Source organism: Mobula birostris, chromosome 16, assembly GCF_030028105.1.
Source record: "Mobula birostris isolate sMobBir1 chromosome 16, sMobBir1.hap1, whole genome shotgun sequence".
Lineage (NCBI taxonomy): Eukaryota > Metazoa > Chordata > Chondrichthyes > Myliobatiformes > Myliobatidae > Mobula > Mobula birostris.
This window is the reverse complement of record NC_092385.1, coordinates 17,560,963-17,575,884: the sequence shown is the minus strand read 5'-3', so window position 1 is coordinate 17,575,884 and position 14,922 is coordinate 17,560,963. Positions and strand designations below refer to the sequence as shown.

General features: G+C 41.1%; 1 protein-coding gene across 6 annotated transcripts in view; it reads right to left on the bottom strand.

Annotated features, from left to right (window-relative positions):
• Window positions 1–14,922, bottom strand: part of cfap92 (cilia and flagella associated protein 92 (putative)) — a 125,399-nt gene that overhangs the window by 52,411 nt on the left and 58,066 nt on the right. For all 6 annotated transcript variants that reach the window (XR_011889367.1, XR_011889366.1, XR_011889368.1 and 3 more), the window contains one exon: window positions 9,860–10,044. Coding sequence is in view for 3 of the 6 variants with exons in the window: in XM_072280356.1 (XP_072136457.1) it covers window positions 9,860–10,044 (185 nt within the window). In the remaining 3 variants the exon portion in view is untranslated. The remainder of the gene's footprint in view (window positions 1–9,859; window positions 10,045–14,922) is intronic.

Sequence of the window (14,922 nt, the reverse complement as noted above, 5' to 3'; positions counted from 1 at the left end):
CACTCCCATCACAGAACGGGAACAACTGCATCGAAGTTCACAGACTTTACTGGAATTTTAAGCAAAGAGTTAACAGAACAGAACATTGGGCCTTTAAATAAAGTGGTGATGATAAGCCACAGAAAATGCAAAATAATTATAATCTACTTTCCTGATTGAGAAGTGTCCAGGAGTCTATATTTTCCAGTATTAATTGCAGGGTAGGGGAAAAAGAGCTGCCGGAAAACTTGTCTCGTTTGGTGCAAAGTTCTGCTTTTCAGCAGGCTATTTAAAAAAAATCCAAAGTGCTCTTCCTGAAATGGAGCCACCAATCATGTCTGAATGTTCTATTGTGCCTTACACACTTTTCCATTTGCTTTGGACCGGATAGCACCAGCCACTTCTCTGACTGTGGTTAAATAGTCCAAGGCCAATAGCTAATTTCCAAATTGTACAGTGAATTTCCAGTGCTGGAACTTTATGGAATTTCCTGAAAGCAATTTTTTTTTCAGATTGATGAACCTCTCCAATTTTTCTAATTGTTTTTCCTTCTGAGATGTACCTTTTAAAAGCTGACCGGCCATGACTGGTGGAGCATCTCTGTGTCATACTAGTTCTGTGCTGTTTAAAATGAAACTTTTACAACAGCATATCGATACAATTAGAGGCATTTCCTGCTTCAGTAGAATTTGCTGTATCAGTATGCAACCACGATCACATTGGAGGACAAACGACCTTATCCTATTCTTGGAGCCACTCTGTTCCATGTCTCATTCCTCAAATGGCAATGAGACAATGAGCATGGAATAGTCAAACCAATGGCAAAAAGTACTGCATGGTTGTACATTGCACAAGGCAGTGTGACAAGGGAAGAAAACTTTTGCATCAGACAGACAATTATGTGAAGAAATGTTTGGGTTGTGCTGGAAAGCAAGTTACCCAATTTGTAGCTGGTTCCTCCAGTGATTTCCCTTTAATCTTCCCTCTGCTAAAGGAGAAAAGTTCAGTTTCCCTGGTCTCTCCGAGTAACAGATCTCTCATTCCTGGCAGCATTTTAGTAAATCTCTACTTTCACATTGACATCCTTCCTAAAGAACGGTGGTCAGAACTGATGCAATCAGACTCACAATTGAAAAAAAATCCCTGCCTTTGAACTCTCTAACTCCCAGGATTTTAACAGGTTTTCTCACTTAGTTTAAACCTGACAAAGGCTTGTCTGCGGATTTCCCCCATATCCTTCTGCCTTCTCCACCCCTTCAAGTTGTAATATTTAATTCTACTGCTGTTACTTAAAATCATCTGTTTGAGGAAAACACTGATTATCCATTGTTTTTTTCTGAAAAATATTAGAAGGTGGTACCATTACATGAACTTTCATTTATATAATATATTGTATTTCATACAGGAAATATCCCAAGCTATTTCTCCATGAAAGGCCAGATTAAAATAGTGAATGGAAATATTGTTATAAGGTGAATTTTGAACTGGTACTTGAAAATTGGGACAGATACTACAAGGCAAAGTGACATAGCATGACACCTCAAAAATATAAGTCCTACTGCTACTTGAATTTACAGCAATCACCTCTGCATTTCTACAGTTTTAGTTTGCATGGTATGTTAATGACTTTGAAACGAGCCAGTGACAAAAGTGACACAACTCTACGGACAATAACCCATGAAGTACTGTTTATAACAAGAGAGACGGTTAACTGGTGAAGAGCTTAAACAGACTGGAACAATTCAGTATCAACATAAATTTGTGAGATTAGGCAGGAATAATAAGTGTTATACAAAGTAATCTAAATAGTATTACAGGAGCTGATGCAAGAAAGTGATCTGCGAGATTGGTGGATGGTCAACTCAAACCGTCAGAACAATGTGCACCGCCAACAGAGAGAGCACACTGTACTATGCTGCAACTTCACAGCCGGGTTCAATGCAGTTTCTGTCCAATCAGAACAACAAAAGTTATGTTAAGTTAGTTCCATTTCTAACTTCTACTTATCAAATTGAAGAAAAACATCCGCTGATGACAGAAATTAGGAACCTGAGTTATGAGAGATGGCTGAATAAACGGAGATGTGAGGGCCTGCGGTCATCTCACTGAGTTCCAACAGACCAGCGCAAACTATAAGGGGATTCCATGGAATGTCAGTGTGACATTATTAGACTGAAATTGCCATTCCTTTTCGTCTCATGCAGAGTCCAGGGGAGCAGAGTGTATGTTATTTCAAATGATCACCAGATAAGTACCTGGTGGAAAAATGAGTACAAGGAATCGAGTACAGCGGCTTCCTGTGCTAACGTGGCCTGACTTAGAAATCTGATCTTGCCCAAATTCAGTTTCAAACTCTTTTACAAGAAAGTAATCATAATAATTATTTTGAGACTGGATACAGTACATATTTCGATCAGTTTAATTATGAGGCAGCGTTAGGATGAAAGTCCAATGAAATGGGAGAACTAGAGAAGGTGTATGTAGAGTGAAATGATATGAGTTACCACAACAAATGGACTTACTGAATTACAGATAAATCAGCTTATGTACAATTCAGGAAACAGAACCTGGGGACTGTCTGTAATGGGTTAGTGTGATTATCAAATACTGGAATAGACTGCACTTGGGCTAACCCATGCATATCTGTACATTCTTGTGCTTCCATAATCCAAATCGAAACATGTGCAAAACTGCAAAAGGGGCCAGATTTGACCTCTTCAAGACCCCCGGAAAAGTGTTTTTATCTTTTGTTTGTATACTTTGGAACCAGACAGCAGCATTCTTGATTTTGGATGCTTTCATCCAGTTCAATGTAAATCACATGGGATGTTCATGAAGCATTTTCCTTTCATCTCCCAAATGGACTGCTGCTTACCATATCTCCTGATTACAGTGTACACACTTACAGATTGTGCTAGTCACTGAACAAGGAGGACAGCAGAAGGAGAGATGGGGGCATAATCTTAATCATACGTTTATGTATACAACAATAATCATTACAATGGTTTTAGTAAATCAATACTACCATGAGTTTTAAATTTATGGTTCACTCTGGCTGACGTTATAAACTTGATCAATCTCATGAAGTGTATTTTCTGAGTCCTTGAATAAGTTACCACATACTTGTGCAGAACTAGAGTCACCAAACACCAGATGGAGAAATGGAGGATATAGTGGAGGGATCGTCGACTGAGTCTGTGTGTGTGGAAGTCAGAAACAGGATGGGAACAATCACTCTGTTGGGAGCATTCTATAGGCAGCCCTGCCCCCACCTCCCCCTGTAGCAACAGGAACACCGGGGAGCTAATCAGTAGGCAGACTATGGAAGGGTGCAGAGATAATAGGGCTGTTGTCATGGGTGACTTCAACTTCCCTAATTTTGATTGGTACATCCTTAGTGCAAAAGGTTTAGATCGGCAGAATTTGTTAGGTGTGTCCAGGAAGGAAACTTGACACAATATGTGGACAAGCCAACTAGAGGAGACACCGTACTGGATCTAGTATGAAGAATGTACCTGGTCAGGTGATAGATCCCTCCGTGGGTGAGCGGTTCAGAGACAGTGACCACAACTCCCTGACCTTTAACATATGGTTTGGACAAGGATATGGGCAGTTACTTTGGGCAAGTATTTAATTGAGGGAGGGCCAATTATGATGCTATTAGGCAGGAAATTAGGAACAGATGTTCTCAGGGAAATGTACAATGGTAATGTGGAAGCGTTAAGGGAGCACTTGCATGGCATTCTGGATCGGTTTCTCCCACTGGGGCACAGAACAGATGGTAGGGTGAAGGAGCCGTGATTGACAAGAGAAAGAAAGAAGCACAGTTAAGGTTTAAGAAGCAAGGAATAGACAGGATTTCTGAGAGCAAGGAGCTTAAGAAGGGCCTTATGAGAGCTAAAAGGGAACATCCAAAGGCGTTGTTGAGTCGGATTAGGGAAAACCCCAAGGCATTCCACACGTATGTGAAGAAAAGGAGGATGGCTAGAGTGAGAGTAGGAGTGATCAGGGATAAAAGAAGAATCATGTGCCTCGAGTCAAAGGCGGCAGAGGAGATCCTTAATGAATACTTCGCTTCAGTATTCGCCAGTGAGAGGGATCTTGATGAATGCCAGGTAAGTGTAGGTAAGTGTTGGAACATGTTGAGATTAAGAAAGAGACAGTGTCGGGGGTTTTGAAAAACATTAGGATAGATAAGCAGTGGGGATGGATGGGATATAACTAAGGTTACTACAGGAGTGAGGGAAGAGATTATTGTGACGTTGGCGATGATTTTTTTGTCCTTACTGGCCACAGGAGAAATACTAGAAGATTGAAGAATAGTAAATGTTGATTGAGCGATTATGAAGACATAGGTGTGTTTGCCTTCAATAGTCAAGGGGACTGAGTTCAAGAGCCGTGAGGTAATGTTGCAGCTCTATAAAAATCTGGTTAGACCACACTTGGAGTATTATGTTTAGTTATGGTCATCTCATTTTAGGAAGGATGCGGAAGCCTTAGAGAGAGTGCAGAGGATATTAACCAGGAAGCTGACTGGAACTGAGAGCATGTCTTATGAGGAAAGGTTGAGTGAGTAAGGGCTGTTCTCTTTGGAGAGAAAGTGGATGAGAGAAGACTTGATAGAAGTGTACAAGATGGTAAGAGGCACAGATAGAGTGGACAGTCAGCTCCTGTTTGCTAGGGTGGCAATGGCTAATACAAAAGGACATACACTTTAAAGGTGATTGGAGGGGCTACGGCAGAGGAAGGTTTTTTATTAAATACACAGAGAGGTAAGTGTATAGAATGCTCTGTCATGGATGGTGATAGTCACAGATACATTCGGGGCATTTAAGAGACTCAGAAAGAAAAATGGAAATTTATGTTAGAGGGCAGGGTTAAATTGATTTTGGAGTAGGTTAAAGGGCCAGCACAACATTGTGGGCCAAAAGGCCTGTACTATGACGTAATGTTGTATTTTCTATACTATGGGGTGGAGGAAGAGATCAGAGTTTGGGTGCAGAACAGCAAAAAAAAACTTGCAGATGAACACAGACCAGATAACTGTTGAGTTATGAGCAAGCTCCCATTGCAATGGCTAAAAAATATACAGTAGCAGTCAGTCTGATGCAGCAAGGTTAGAAAATGAAATCAGAACATACTTGAGAAATTAAACTGTTTTATCTATAAGCTAATCAATAATATATCAAAATTGTGAATACACTGATAGCCCATTTAGGTTCTGATGTGTTATACACGTTACAAATGCCTGTCTTATCGACAGCCCATACATACAAATGAGCATTTAGGAGGAAATGGAACTGGTTATGCATCTATGTGTGAGACTGAGAAATCCACAGCTTGTAACAGTATTAAGAGATGGGCGGGATCGATGGGAGTGGAACTGCCAGCTGTTGCAGAGCTGGAAGCATTTTCCACCCAGTGCGGATGGGCACGTTCCCATCCCCACTCCGAGCCACAACAGTCAGGGTTGGACTGGGCCGAGCAGAGTTGAAGAGCTGAGCAAACTCAGTCGTACTCTGGCTCGCTGATTCCGTGAGGCTCTTCCCACGCCTGCTTGCTCTCCCTTCACTGCTGTGTTTGCTCATGTCAGTGTTATGAATGGAATCCTGTTGCAGCCTGGGGACGTTCCATAGTTCTCTCGATCTCTCACACACGGATACACATCCACCTCCATTTCCTCTGTTACAGGAACTTGAGACCAAGCAACCTCAGTACCAGCGATCTGCTGCAAACCACTCCCTTCTGCTGCCATCCTCAAAGCAAAATATCATGCAAGTCTTCATGTGGAGAGACCTGCTGAGGGGGGTGGTGTTGCGTGGGTGGGAGTAAGCACTAGGCCACCCCGCTCTGAGTTGGGAGACTCAGTGTTACACCCTGGTGGTTGTGAAAAACTTCAGGGAACAGGCAGTACATGCTATATATGTTGACCGTCTACTCAGATCCAAAAGTCTCTCTCATCACCTGCTGCCCCTCGCGTATGGCTGCATGTCAGAGTGAGGTTTCATTCGGGCAACAGGGTCAATGGTAGTCGCTGGCTTTTAAAATTGTTAGCATGGAGAGGTCCCTGGACCGGGAAGAGCTGTGCAGCCAAGTAAAGAAAAGGCAGCAGGGAGACCACCGGATCCAAGTAACGTGTCAACACAAAGAGCAGGTGCTCTCAGCTCCAGCAGTGGCTCACACTCATCGTGCAGGCCAGGAGCAGCCATGAGCTCCAAACCTCACTGCTGAGTGATCTTCCAAGTTCCAGCAATAGGAGTCGATCAGACAGCAATAATATTCAGGCAGCTATGGTTGTTTAAAGGCACAATTTTACCAGGTTTTAGAATATGTTGCATTTTTTATCACAATGTCAGCCTTGTTAGTTTCAATTATATATATTTTAATACGTTACGTACTTATGGAAGTCATCACAGTATATAAATCAGAATGACAGCAGCTAAAGTCAGATGCATTGAAGTAATGTTAGAAAATGTAAGGATTTCATAGAATGAAGTTTTAGCACTGAAGTTTAAGATTATTCATATCTTTGGCACTTTGCAGAGTTCAGCGGGCAGTTTCCATGCAGCCATATGGAACCTTGCTAGAATCCTAGTGAAACAAAAACACTTTATTGTTCCAATAAAGAACAGTGCATCTATGGGACTTTCTGGCACCATTATTTATTGCATATTGGGAAGTAGATATCAATCTTTTCAATGTAGATTGCCCACGAGATTTCGCTAAGTTACCATATAGGCTGTTTATAATTTTCACAGTCGTTATGTTCACTTCAATACTTGAAATCAATGCTTTAATTTGTCCAATGGTCACATTTAGTACTTCAAATAGTAACTCATTTCTAAATTGCAGTACAGTATGCATGCACAAAAAGCTTGCTTAAAATAAGTAAATACGTTTTCCTGATAAAGCCGGGCTGTATGCTGCTTGATCTGCAGTCCATCTCTGAACTAACTTCAGATTTTAATGATTACTGACTACAAGAATTGCTCTTAGAAATGAATCCTAAAGCCAAACATACAACAAGGACATTACAGTTTCACTCAATAACCATAGGAGGCTCAAGGAATACCAAGTTTGCACAGTTACTGGTCAGTGGAAAAAAAAATTATCCATCGCGAAAATGGCTTCATTTTATAGAGTTTGAACAGCCTGAATTACATTACAGCATCTGCCCGGAGTAAATATATCCAGTGTATATCCAGAGCTTACATAAATATCAAAGAAAAGCCAGTTCTGGATTGGCGGACACTAAAGGATTGAAGACTATAAGGCACAGGAGCAGAATTAGGCCATTCGGTTCATTGAGTCTGCTCTGCTATTCAGTCGTGCCTGATTTATCACCCCCCTCAGCCCCGCTCCCCTGCCTTCTCCTTGTAACCTTTGATGCCCTTACTAATTGAGGACTATCAACCTCCGCTTTAACTATATCCAATGACTTGGCCTCCACAGCTGTTTGTAGCAATGGATTCCACAGACCACCGTCCTCTGACTGAATACATTCCTCCTCATGTCTATTCTAAAGAGACATCCTCGTATTCTGAGGCTATGCCCTCTGGTCCTAGACTCCCTCTCCATGTCCACTCTATCTAGGCCTTTCAATACTTGATAGGTTTCTATGCGATCCCCCTCACCCCCTCCCATTCTTCAAGACTCCAGCAATCACAGGGTTAGAGCCTTTCATTCCCAGGATAATTCTCACAAATCTCTTCTGGACCCTCTCCAATGCCAGCACATCCTTTCTTAGATGAGGGCCCCAAAACTGCTCACAAGACTCCAAGTGCATTCTGGCCTCATAAAGCCTCAGGTATGATCCAGCTTCGTGGAAGGAGACGACAATGAATGTCACCTCCATTAACCATTACAAGTTACTCAGTACTAAGAGACACCTACTGATATTTTCAGAACAGCAAAAATAACAGAAAGCAGTCAAACCTTACAACGGTGACTGGATTAGGCATATTTTCCATTTTCAATATCTTTCTCCAATTTACCAACCTGTGTGGGATATATTCCTGCATTTTCTGAAGTTTCCTCTTTCCCCTGCAGCGGTTCATCAGACAAATTATAACCACACAGATTACGGGGAGCTATGGAAGACTTGAAAGGTGTTCCACTGCCACTACTTTAAATCAGGTCAGTTTAAAGATGAAAGATTAATTGTATAGGTCACATGTACATTGACAAAGACAGTGAAACGCGTTGTTCGTGCCAATGACCGACACTTTCCAATGATTGCGCTGGGAGCCGCCCACAAGTGTTGCCACACTACCAGCAACTCCCTAATCATAAATGTGCATGTTTGGAATGTGGGAATAAACAGGAGCATCTGAAAGAAACCCACGCAGACACTGGGATAAGGTGAAATTCCTCACAGACAACAGAAGGAATTGAATCCTGATCAGTGATTACTGGTTCTGTAAAGTGATTACGCCAACCACTACACATGTGCTGCCCAGCTTCTGTTTGTGGTTGGGGTGACCCGGGTCCCCAATGATCCTTCGGGCGCTTTTTACACACCTTTCTTTGTAAGTGTCCTGAATAGTGGGAAGTTCACATCTACAGATGCTCTGTGCTGTCCACACCAATCTCTGCAGAGTCACGATGCTCTCAATTGTGCCCCTATAGAAAGTTCTTAGGATTTGGGGGGCCCATACCACACTTCTTCAACTGTCTGAGGTGGAAGAGGCACTGTTGTGCCTTTTTAACCACACAGGAGGTATGCACAGACCACGTGAGATCCTCGGTGATATTTATGCCAAGGAATCTTAAAGCTGTTCACCCTCTCAACCCCAGATCCATTGATATCAATAGGGGCTAGCCTGTCTCCATTCCTCCTGTAGTCCACAACCAGCTAACAACCAGCTGGAAGATGACAAAAATGTATGCAAGGACATAGGCCAGGGGTTTCTGACCTTTTTTATGCCCTGCCATTCACCAAGGGGTCTCTGGACCCCAGGTTGTGAACCACTGCTTTAAGGAATGTCTTGATGGTGAAAAGATTTAGTGAATGAATTTTCTGAGCTCAATATCATGGCAACTGAAAGCACAATCATTGGCTAGAGGAAATTACTGGTGTAGGAAGGGGTGAAGAAATGGAAGGTTTAAAATATGAGGATAATAATTTTTAAACTGACATATTGCTTATTGAATGAGTAATGCCTGTGAGAAAGCTCAGGGAAATGGCAAGAGGACTTTTAATGCACATTATCAAGTATTAGATTACCTCAAATCTACAGTAGAACAAGGGATGCCAGCCGAGAAATTGTGCAATAATCACGTCAGATGTTGCAGGAATAGTTGAGCTAGCTGGAGTGTGGGAGAGTTAATCGAAGTTACAAAGGTGGAAATAAGCAGCCTTCACAGTCGCATGATAGATTTATAGTGTGAAGCTCATCCAAGATTCATCAAAACAAAGAACCTGAGTTATTTGGCCTCAAACACACAGTGGTAGCCTGTTTTAAACAGTTTTATTTTTGTACATCATGCTGTAGAGTGTTTCGAAATCAGGTATTTCGATGTGCAAGATTGGCTCAAGAGTCAGAGAGAGATGGCGTCAAAGGCCTAAAATTAACTTTGTTATAGGCACTGTTTGTGCTGGATCCATTACTATCCAGCACTTTCCTGAAGTAGGGAATCAGCCATGGCATTGCTCTCTCTATTTTCCTTTTAGTATTGTTGGAAAATGAACATTAGTATTTTATTTCCAGGAAAATACAATCCACTATGCTTTGTACACTTTAAACAATCCAATTCATGACAACAATAATAAATGTTTGTAGCATTTTTTCAATGCATCCCACTAGAAAATATCTTTCAAGAAAACTTCAGTTCCATACCATCTTCTGAAAATACAACTATCACCTTATGGCTAGTGTACCTGCAGTAAATGTATTGGCACAGGGGTCGATGGCATTGAGCTGGCTGAAATAATACGAATAACCATTGGATTCAATTCCTCCTCCACTTCCTTTGACATTAGTGATTTATCCACTGATACGGTGAAAAGAGCATCCAGTAGTCCAGGGATTATTTTTTCCAATTTATTTGTGACGGATTTTTCTCCTGGAGATGGAATGGAGAGAATCACTAGCAAAATCACTCAAAACATAATGAAAAGATTAGCCTCTTAAGTGTAGCAAAAATTTAAGCAATGTGGCACTAACATCTAGAACTTGATGCTTTTCGATAGAACTGTTGAAGAGTGAGAACTAGTTTAAGAAAGCTGTAGAAAGGTGCTACACAAGAGGAGGCTCTTCAGCCCATCTGAGATGCTAGAGCAATCCAAGACTAGAACATCAGCCATTTCTCTTTGCATAGCACAACGGTCTGCGTATTTCTGTAGTTATTTCAAAAGAGGCATCTTCTCTAGCATAACTGACCTAGCCTTCCAATACTCCAATTATCTTGTTATTTTTCATTTGCACTTGCATGCCATTTTAAACAGACTAATTTATTTTAGATTTTCATAAATTAGTTTTGTGTTCCTTGAGTAATTTTGCAGCTTTCACGCTATTTTTTTTCTCTGATGGCAATCATTTTATTGACAGTAAATCCTCCAGTCAGTTAGTAAATTACAGCTGGAACTGATTGTTCTCTACTTTCACTTAAAACACCAAGGAGATGAGTGTTCTTTCTTTCTCTTGCCGTTTATCCAAAAGTTGTTGCAATATTCCTTGTGTTACTGACATTAAAAACCAAAAGGACCAACCACTCAAGTATGGCTACAAAAACAGGTCAGAAGCAAGTTTCTTAAGGCAGGTGAAAGATGAAAATTGAAATTCCCAGTCAGCACAGCAGCAGTTTGCTTCTGAATTTGGAGACAATCATTTGTTTATTTAAAAATAGCACAGAAAAGGCCCTTCCAGCCCTTAAGGTCACACCACCCAGCAACCCACCAATTTAATCCCAGCCTAATCACAATGGCCAATCAATACCTGACCAGCACGTCTTTGGCCTATGGGAGGAAACCCATGCACACATGTATAGGAAAGAACAAACTTACAGAGGACAGCAAAATTGAACTTTGAACTCCAACGTGCCGAGCTGTAGCAGCATCGCTCTATCTGCTACACTATTGTGGCGCCCCAAATAATAATTAGCTGAAAACTTAACCAATTGCAGTTAAATCAATCGGCTTTTTGAAATTCAGTGAGTTTCCACGAGTGATGTACAATTAAAACTCCAAAGAATAAAATTCCTACATTGAAGCTACTGTATTTCAGGAACAGCTCAAGTACGAGCAGGTACGCTCTATCCCAGATGTAAAGTTTGTTGTTGGAAGTCTTAACAAATGTGTAGTTACTTGTTATACTAGGCAATATTCTTAATAGCTAGATATGTATACTGTATTAGTATCTGTGTGCTTTCTAAAAGGTTGTTTAAATCAGCCAATATTGTTTTAATGTGTCTTTGGCCATAAATTGTGCATTCAATACCTGCTCCAATATATTGTACAGTACTATCAATGACTTTTACTCACAGCCATTGATGGGTCTGAATGTGCTGTGTTTTATCTGGAGAATTAAGTAATTTAGCTATTAAAAGACAACTGCAGTTGATTTTGTGGAATTTTTATTTCCATAATTATTCAAAACTCCTGGGGCAGATTGGGGGTTATTTCTGTTTTGGCAAGGGCAGGGGTAGGATTATCAGAGCTTCAGAAGTTTGTACATGCTCAGTGCTAAGTTTCAAAAGCAACACACACAAAATGCTGAAGGACTCAACAGGTCAGGCAGGCATGAACAGACAGTTGAAGTTTTGGGCTAAGACCCTTCTTCTGGACAGGGGATGGAGGATAGCTGGAAGGTGATAGCTGAAGCCAAGTGGGTAGGAAAGGTAAAGGGCTGGAAAAGAAGGAATATGATAGGAGAAGATTGTGGACCATAGGAGAAAGGGAAGGAGGAGGGGACCCAGGAAGAGCTGATAGGCAGTAGAGAAGAGGTAACAGACCAGAGTGGAGAATAGGGAGTTTTTTTTTTAACCAGAAGGAGAAATCAATACTCATGCCATCAAGTTGGAGGCTACCTAGAATATAAGGTGTTGTTCCTCCTCCCTGAGGGTGGCCTCATCGTGAGACAACAGGAAGCCATGGACCAACATATAGGAATGGGAATGGCCACTAGAAAGTTCTGCTTTTGGCAGGTGGAGCAGAGGTGCTTGACGAAGTGGTCCCCCAATTTACAACACGTCTCAGCAGTGTAGAGGAAGTTGCAGTAGAAGCACTGGACACAATAGATGGCCCCAGCTCATTCGCAGGTGAAGTGTTGCCTTACCAGGCCCTTAATGGAGACAAGGGAGGGGGTGAATGGGCAGCTGTAGTACTTAGCCTACTTGCAGGGATAAGTGCTGAGAGGGAGATTTGTGTGGGGCAACAACTGGACAAGGGAATCACAGAGGAACTGATCCCTGAGTAGGTTAAGATATGTTTGGTGTAGGATCCTTTTGGAGATGGCGGAAGCTGTGGAGAATGGCTGGGTGGTAGGTGAGGACAAGAGGAACTCTATCATGGTTAAGGCAGCAAGAAGATATCCAGGAAATGGAGAAGATGTGGGTGAGCGCAGTGTCAATTGTGGAGGAAGGGAAACCTCATTCTATGAAGAAGGAGAACACCTCTGATGTCCTGGAAAGAAAAGCCACCTCTACAGTACAGATACGGTGGAGATGAAGGAACTGAGAAAAGGGAATATCATTTTTTACAGGAGACAGGGAAGGAAGAGGTATAGTTAAGATAACCATAGGAATTGGTGGACTTATAAAAAGATGTCAGTCAACAGTTTGTCTCCAGAGATGGAGATGGAGAGATTGAGAAAGGGGAAGGAGGTGTGAGAAATGGAATTCACCAAGTGAATTTAAGGGCAGGGTGGAAGTTGGAGGCAAAATTGATGAAATTGACAAGCTCAGCATGGATGCACCAAAGCAGCACCAATGCAGTCGTCAATGTGTTGGGGAGCGTTACCAGGGAAGACTAGGAACATGGACTGTTATACACAGTCAATGGAAAGGCAGACGTGGCTGGAGCACGTGCGGGTGGGGGCCCTCTCAGGCATGGAAAGAGAAACTTGGGAAAGTTACAATCACCAGGGAAGTGGAATTGAGCTACTGTTCAGATTCAGATTTATTTATCAGAGGCATGATGAAACATACAGTGAAATGTGCCATTTGTGTTAACAACCAATGGATGTGCTGGGGGAAGCCTACAAGTATTGGAGCTGTAAACTAACAAATCCCTGAGTACTGTGGATTTCAACCTCATATCAACGACCTGGATCTGGGCCGTACCCTCCAAATATCCGGACCTGCATCTCGGTTTTTTTGCACTACCTTACTTTCCATTTTTCTATTTTCTATTTATGACTTATAATTAAAATTTTTAATATTTACTATCGGTTTGTAATCCAGGGAGCAGGAAGCGCAGAATCAAATATCGCTATGATGATTGTATGTTCTAGTATCAATCGTTTGGCAACAATAAAGTATAAAAGCATATCTTCATGAACTGAGATAGATGATGCATTCATTTTAATTTTCCAAAATTCCTGAGGTTTGAGTAAGGTTCAATTAAGTTGGAAAATAACAGCTGTAGCTTCTTTACTCAAAAAGGGAGGGAGACAGAAATCAGAAAACTACAAACTAGTTAACTTAACATCCATCATAGGGAAGATTCTAGAAGTTACTATTAATGATGTCAAAGCAGAGCACTTAGAAAAATACTCAAGGTAATCAGGCAAAGTCAAAATGGTCGGTGAAAGAGGAAATTATGGTTGAACTATTATTTGGAGTTGTAGCGGTTACTTGAAAACAAACCAAAGCCGCTGAGAGACTGAGTACGGGAATTGACACTGCATGACGCACTTCCAAATAACTGAGTTCCAAATTGACAAAAGTATGTTCGATCCTTTATTATGAAACCAGCACAGATGAACAAGTCTTATAGCAATATAAAGATAATGTAACTAAATCTAGCCATATAGTGAAATTAATGTTCCAATAACTAAAAAGTCAAATAAAATTAGTGTAATCAGAATTAGCAAAGTTAGTGTAATACAGAAATTAATGGTCAACAAGAAGTAACACCACCTCCCCCCCCCCACCCCAGCTCACTCTCTGGCTCTAACCAGACTAAATTCGAACTAAGCATGAATATGTAACTATGCTCATTTGCTTCTACCACATCCAAACCCACGTGACAAATTACCCATAATAAACGTGCAACACAAAATACAACACAGTCAGACAGAAAATAGATACATGGCTCCTACCAGAGGTGCTTTTAAAAAAAATGTAAAATGGACTATGAATAAAGGGGAACCAGTGAATGCACAGTTCATAGATTTCCAGAATTTGATAAAGCACCCCAACAAAGGTTATTTCAGAAAGTAAAAGGTCTTGCTATGGTGAGATGGCAGGCCATAGGAAGCAGGGAGAAGGAATAAATGAAGGGCTTCCTGGTTGGGAAGCTGTAACAAACGAAATACTGCAGATTCTTTTTTTTTTAACAATTTATAAATGACTTGGAGAAATTGATGAAGGAACTGAAGCTGTTAAATTTGCTGATGACACAAAGACAGGAGAGCAAGTTGTGAAGTATATATTTGGAGGTTATAAACAGAGTGAATGATGGAGTAGTGTATACTGCTTTCAAAAAAAATTATATTGTCTATCTTGGAAAGAAAAAAATAAAAAGCATAATATCTAAATGAGATTGTAGAGTTCTGAGATGCAAATTGATCTGCATGTTCTAATCCATCATTTGCAAAGGCTCCGATGCAGGTACAGCTGGATTTTAGAAAAGCCAAAAGAATGTTATTGTTCATTACTAGGGTATATGAATACAAAATAGGGTACACTTACAGAAGGCACAGCTAAGACTACATCTTAAGTACTGGGTAGAGGGACTCTCTCCCATCAACGTACAACATACAGCATAAAGACAGGTCCTCT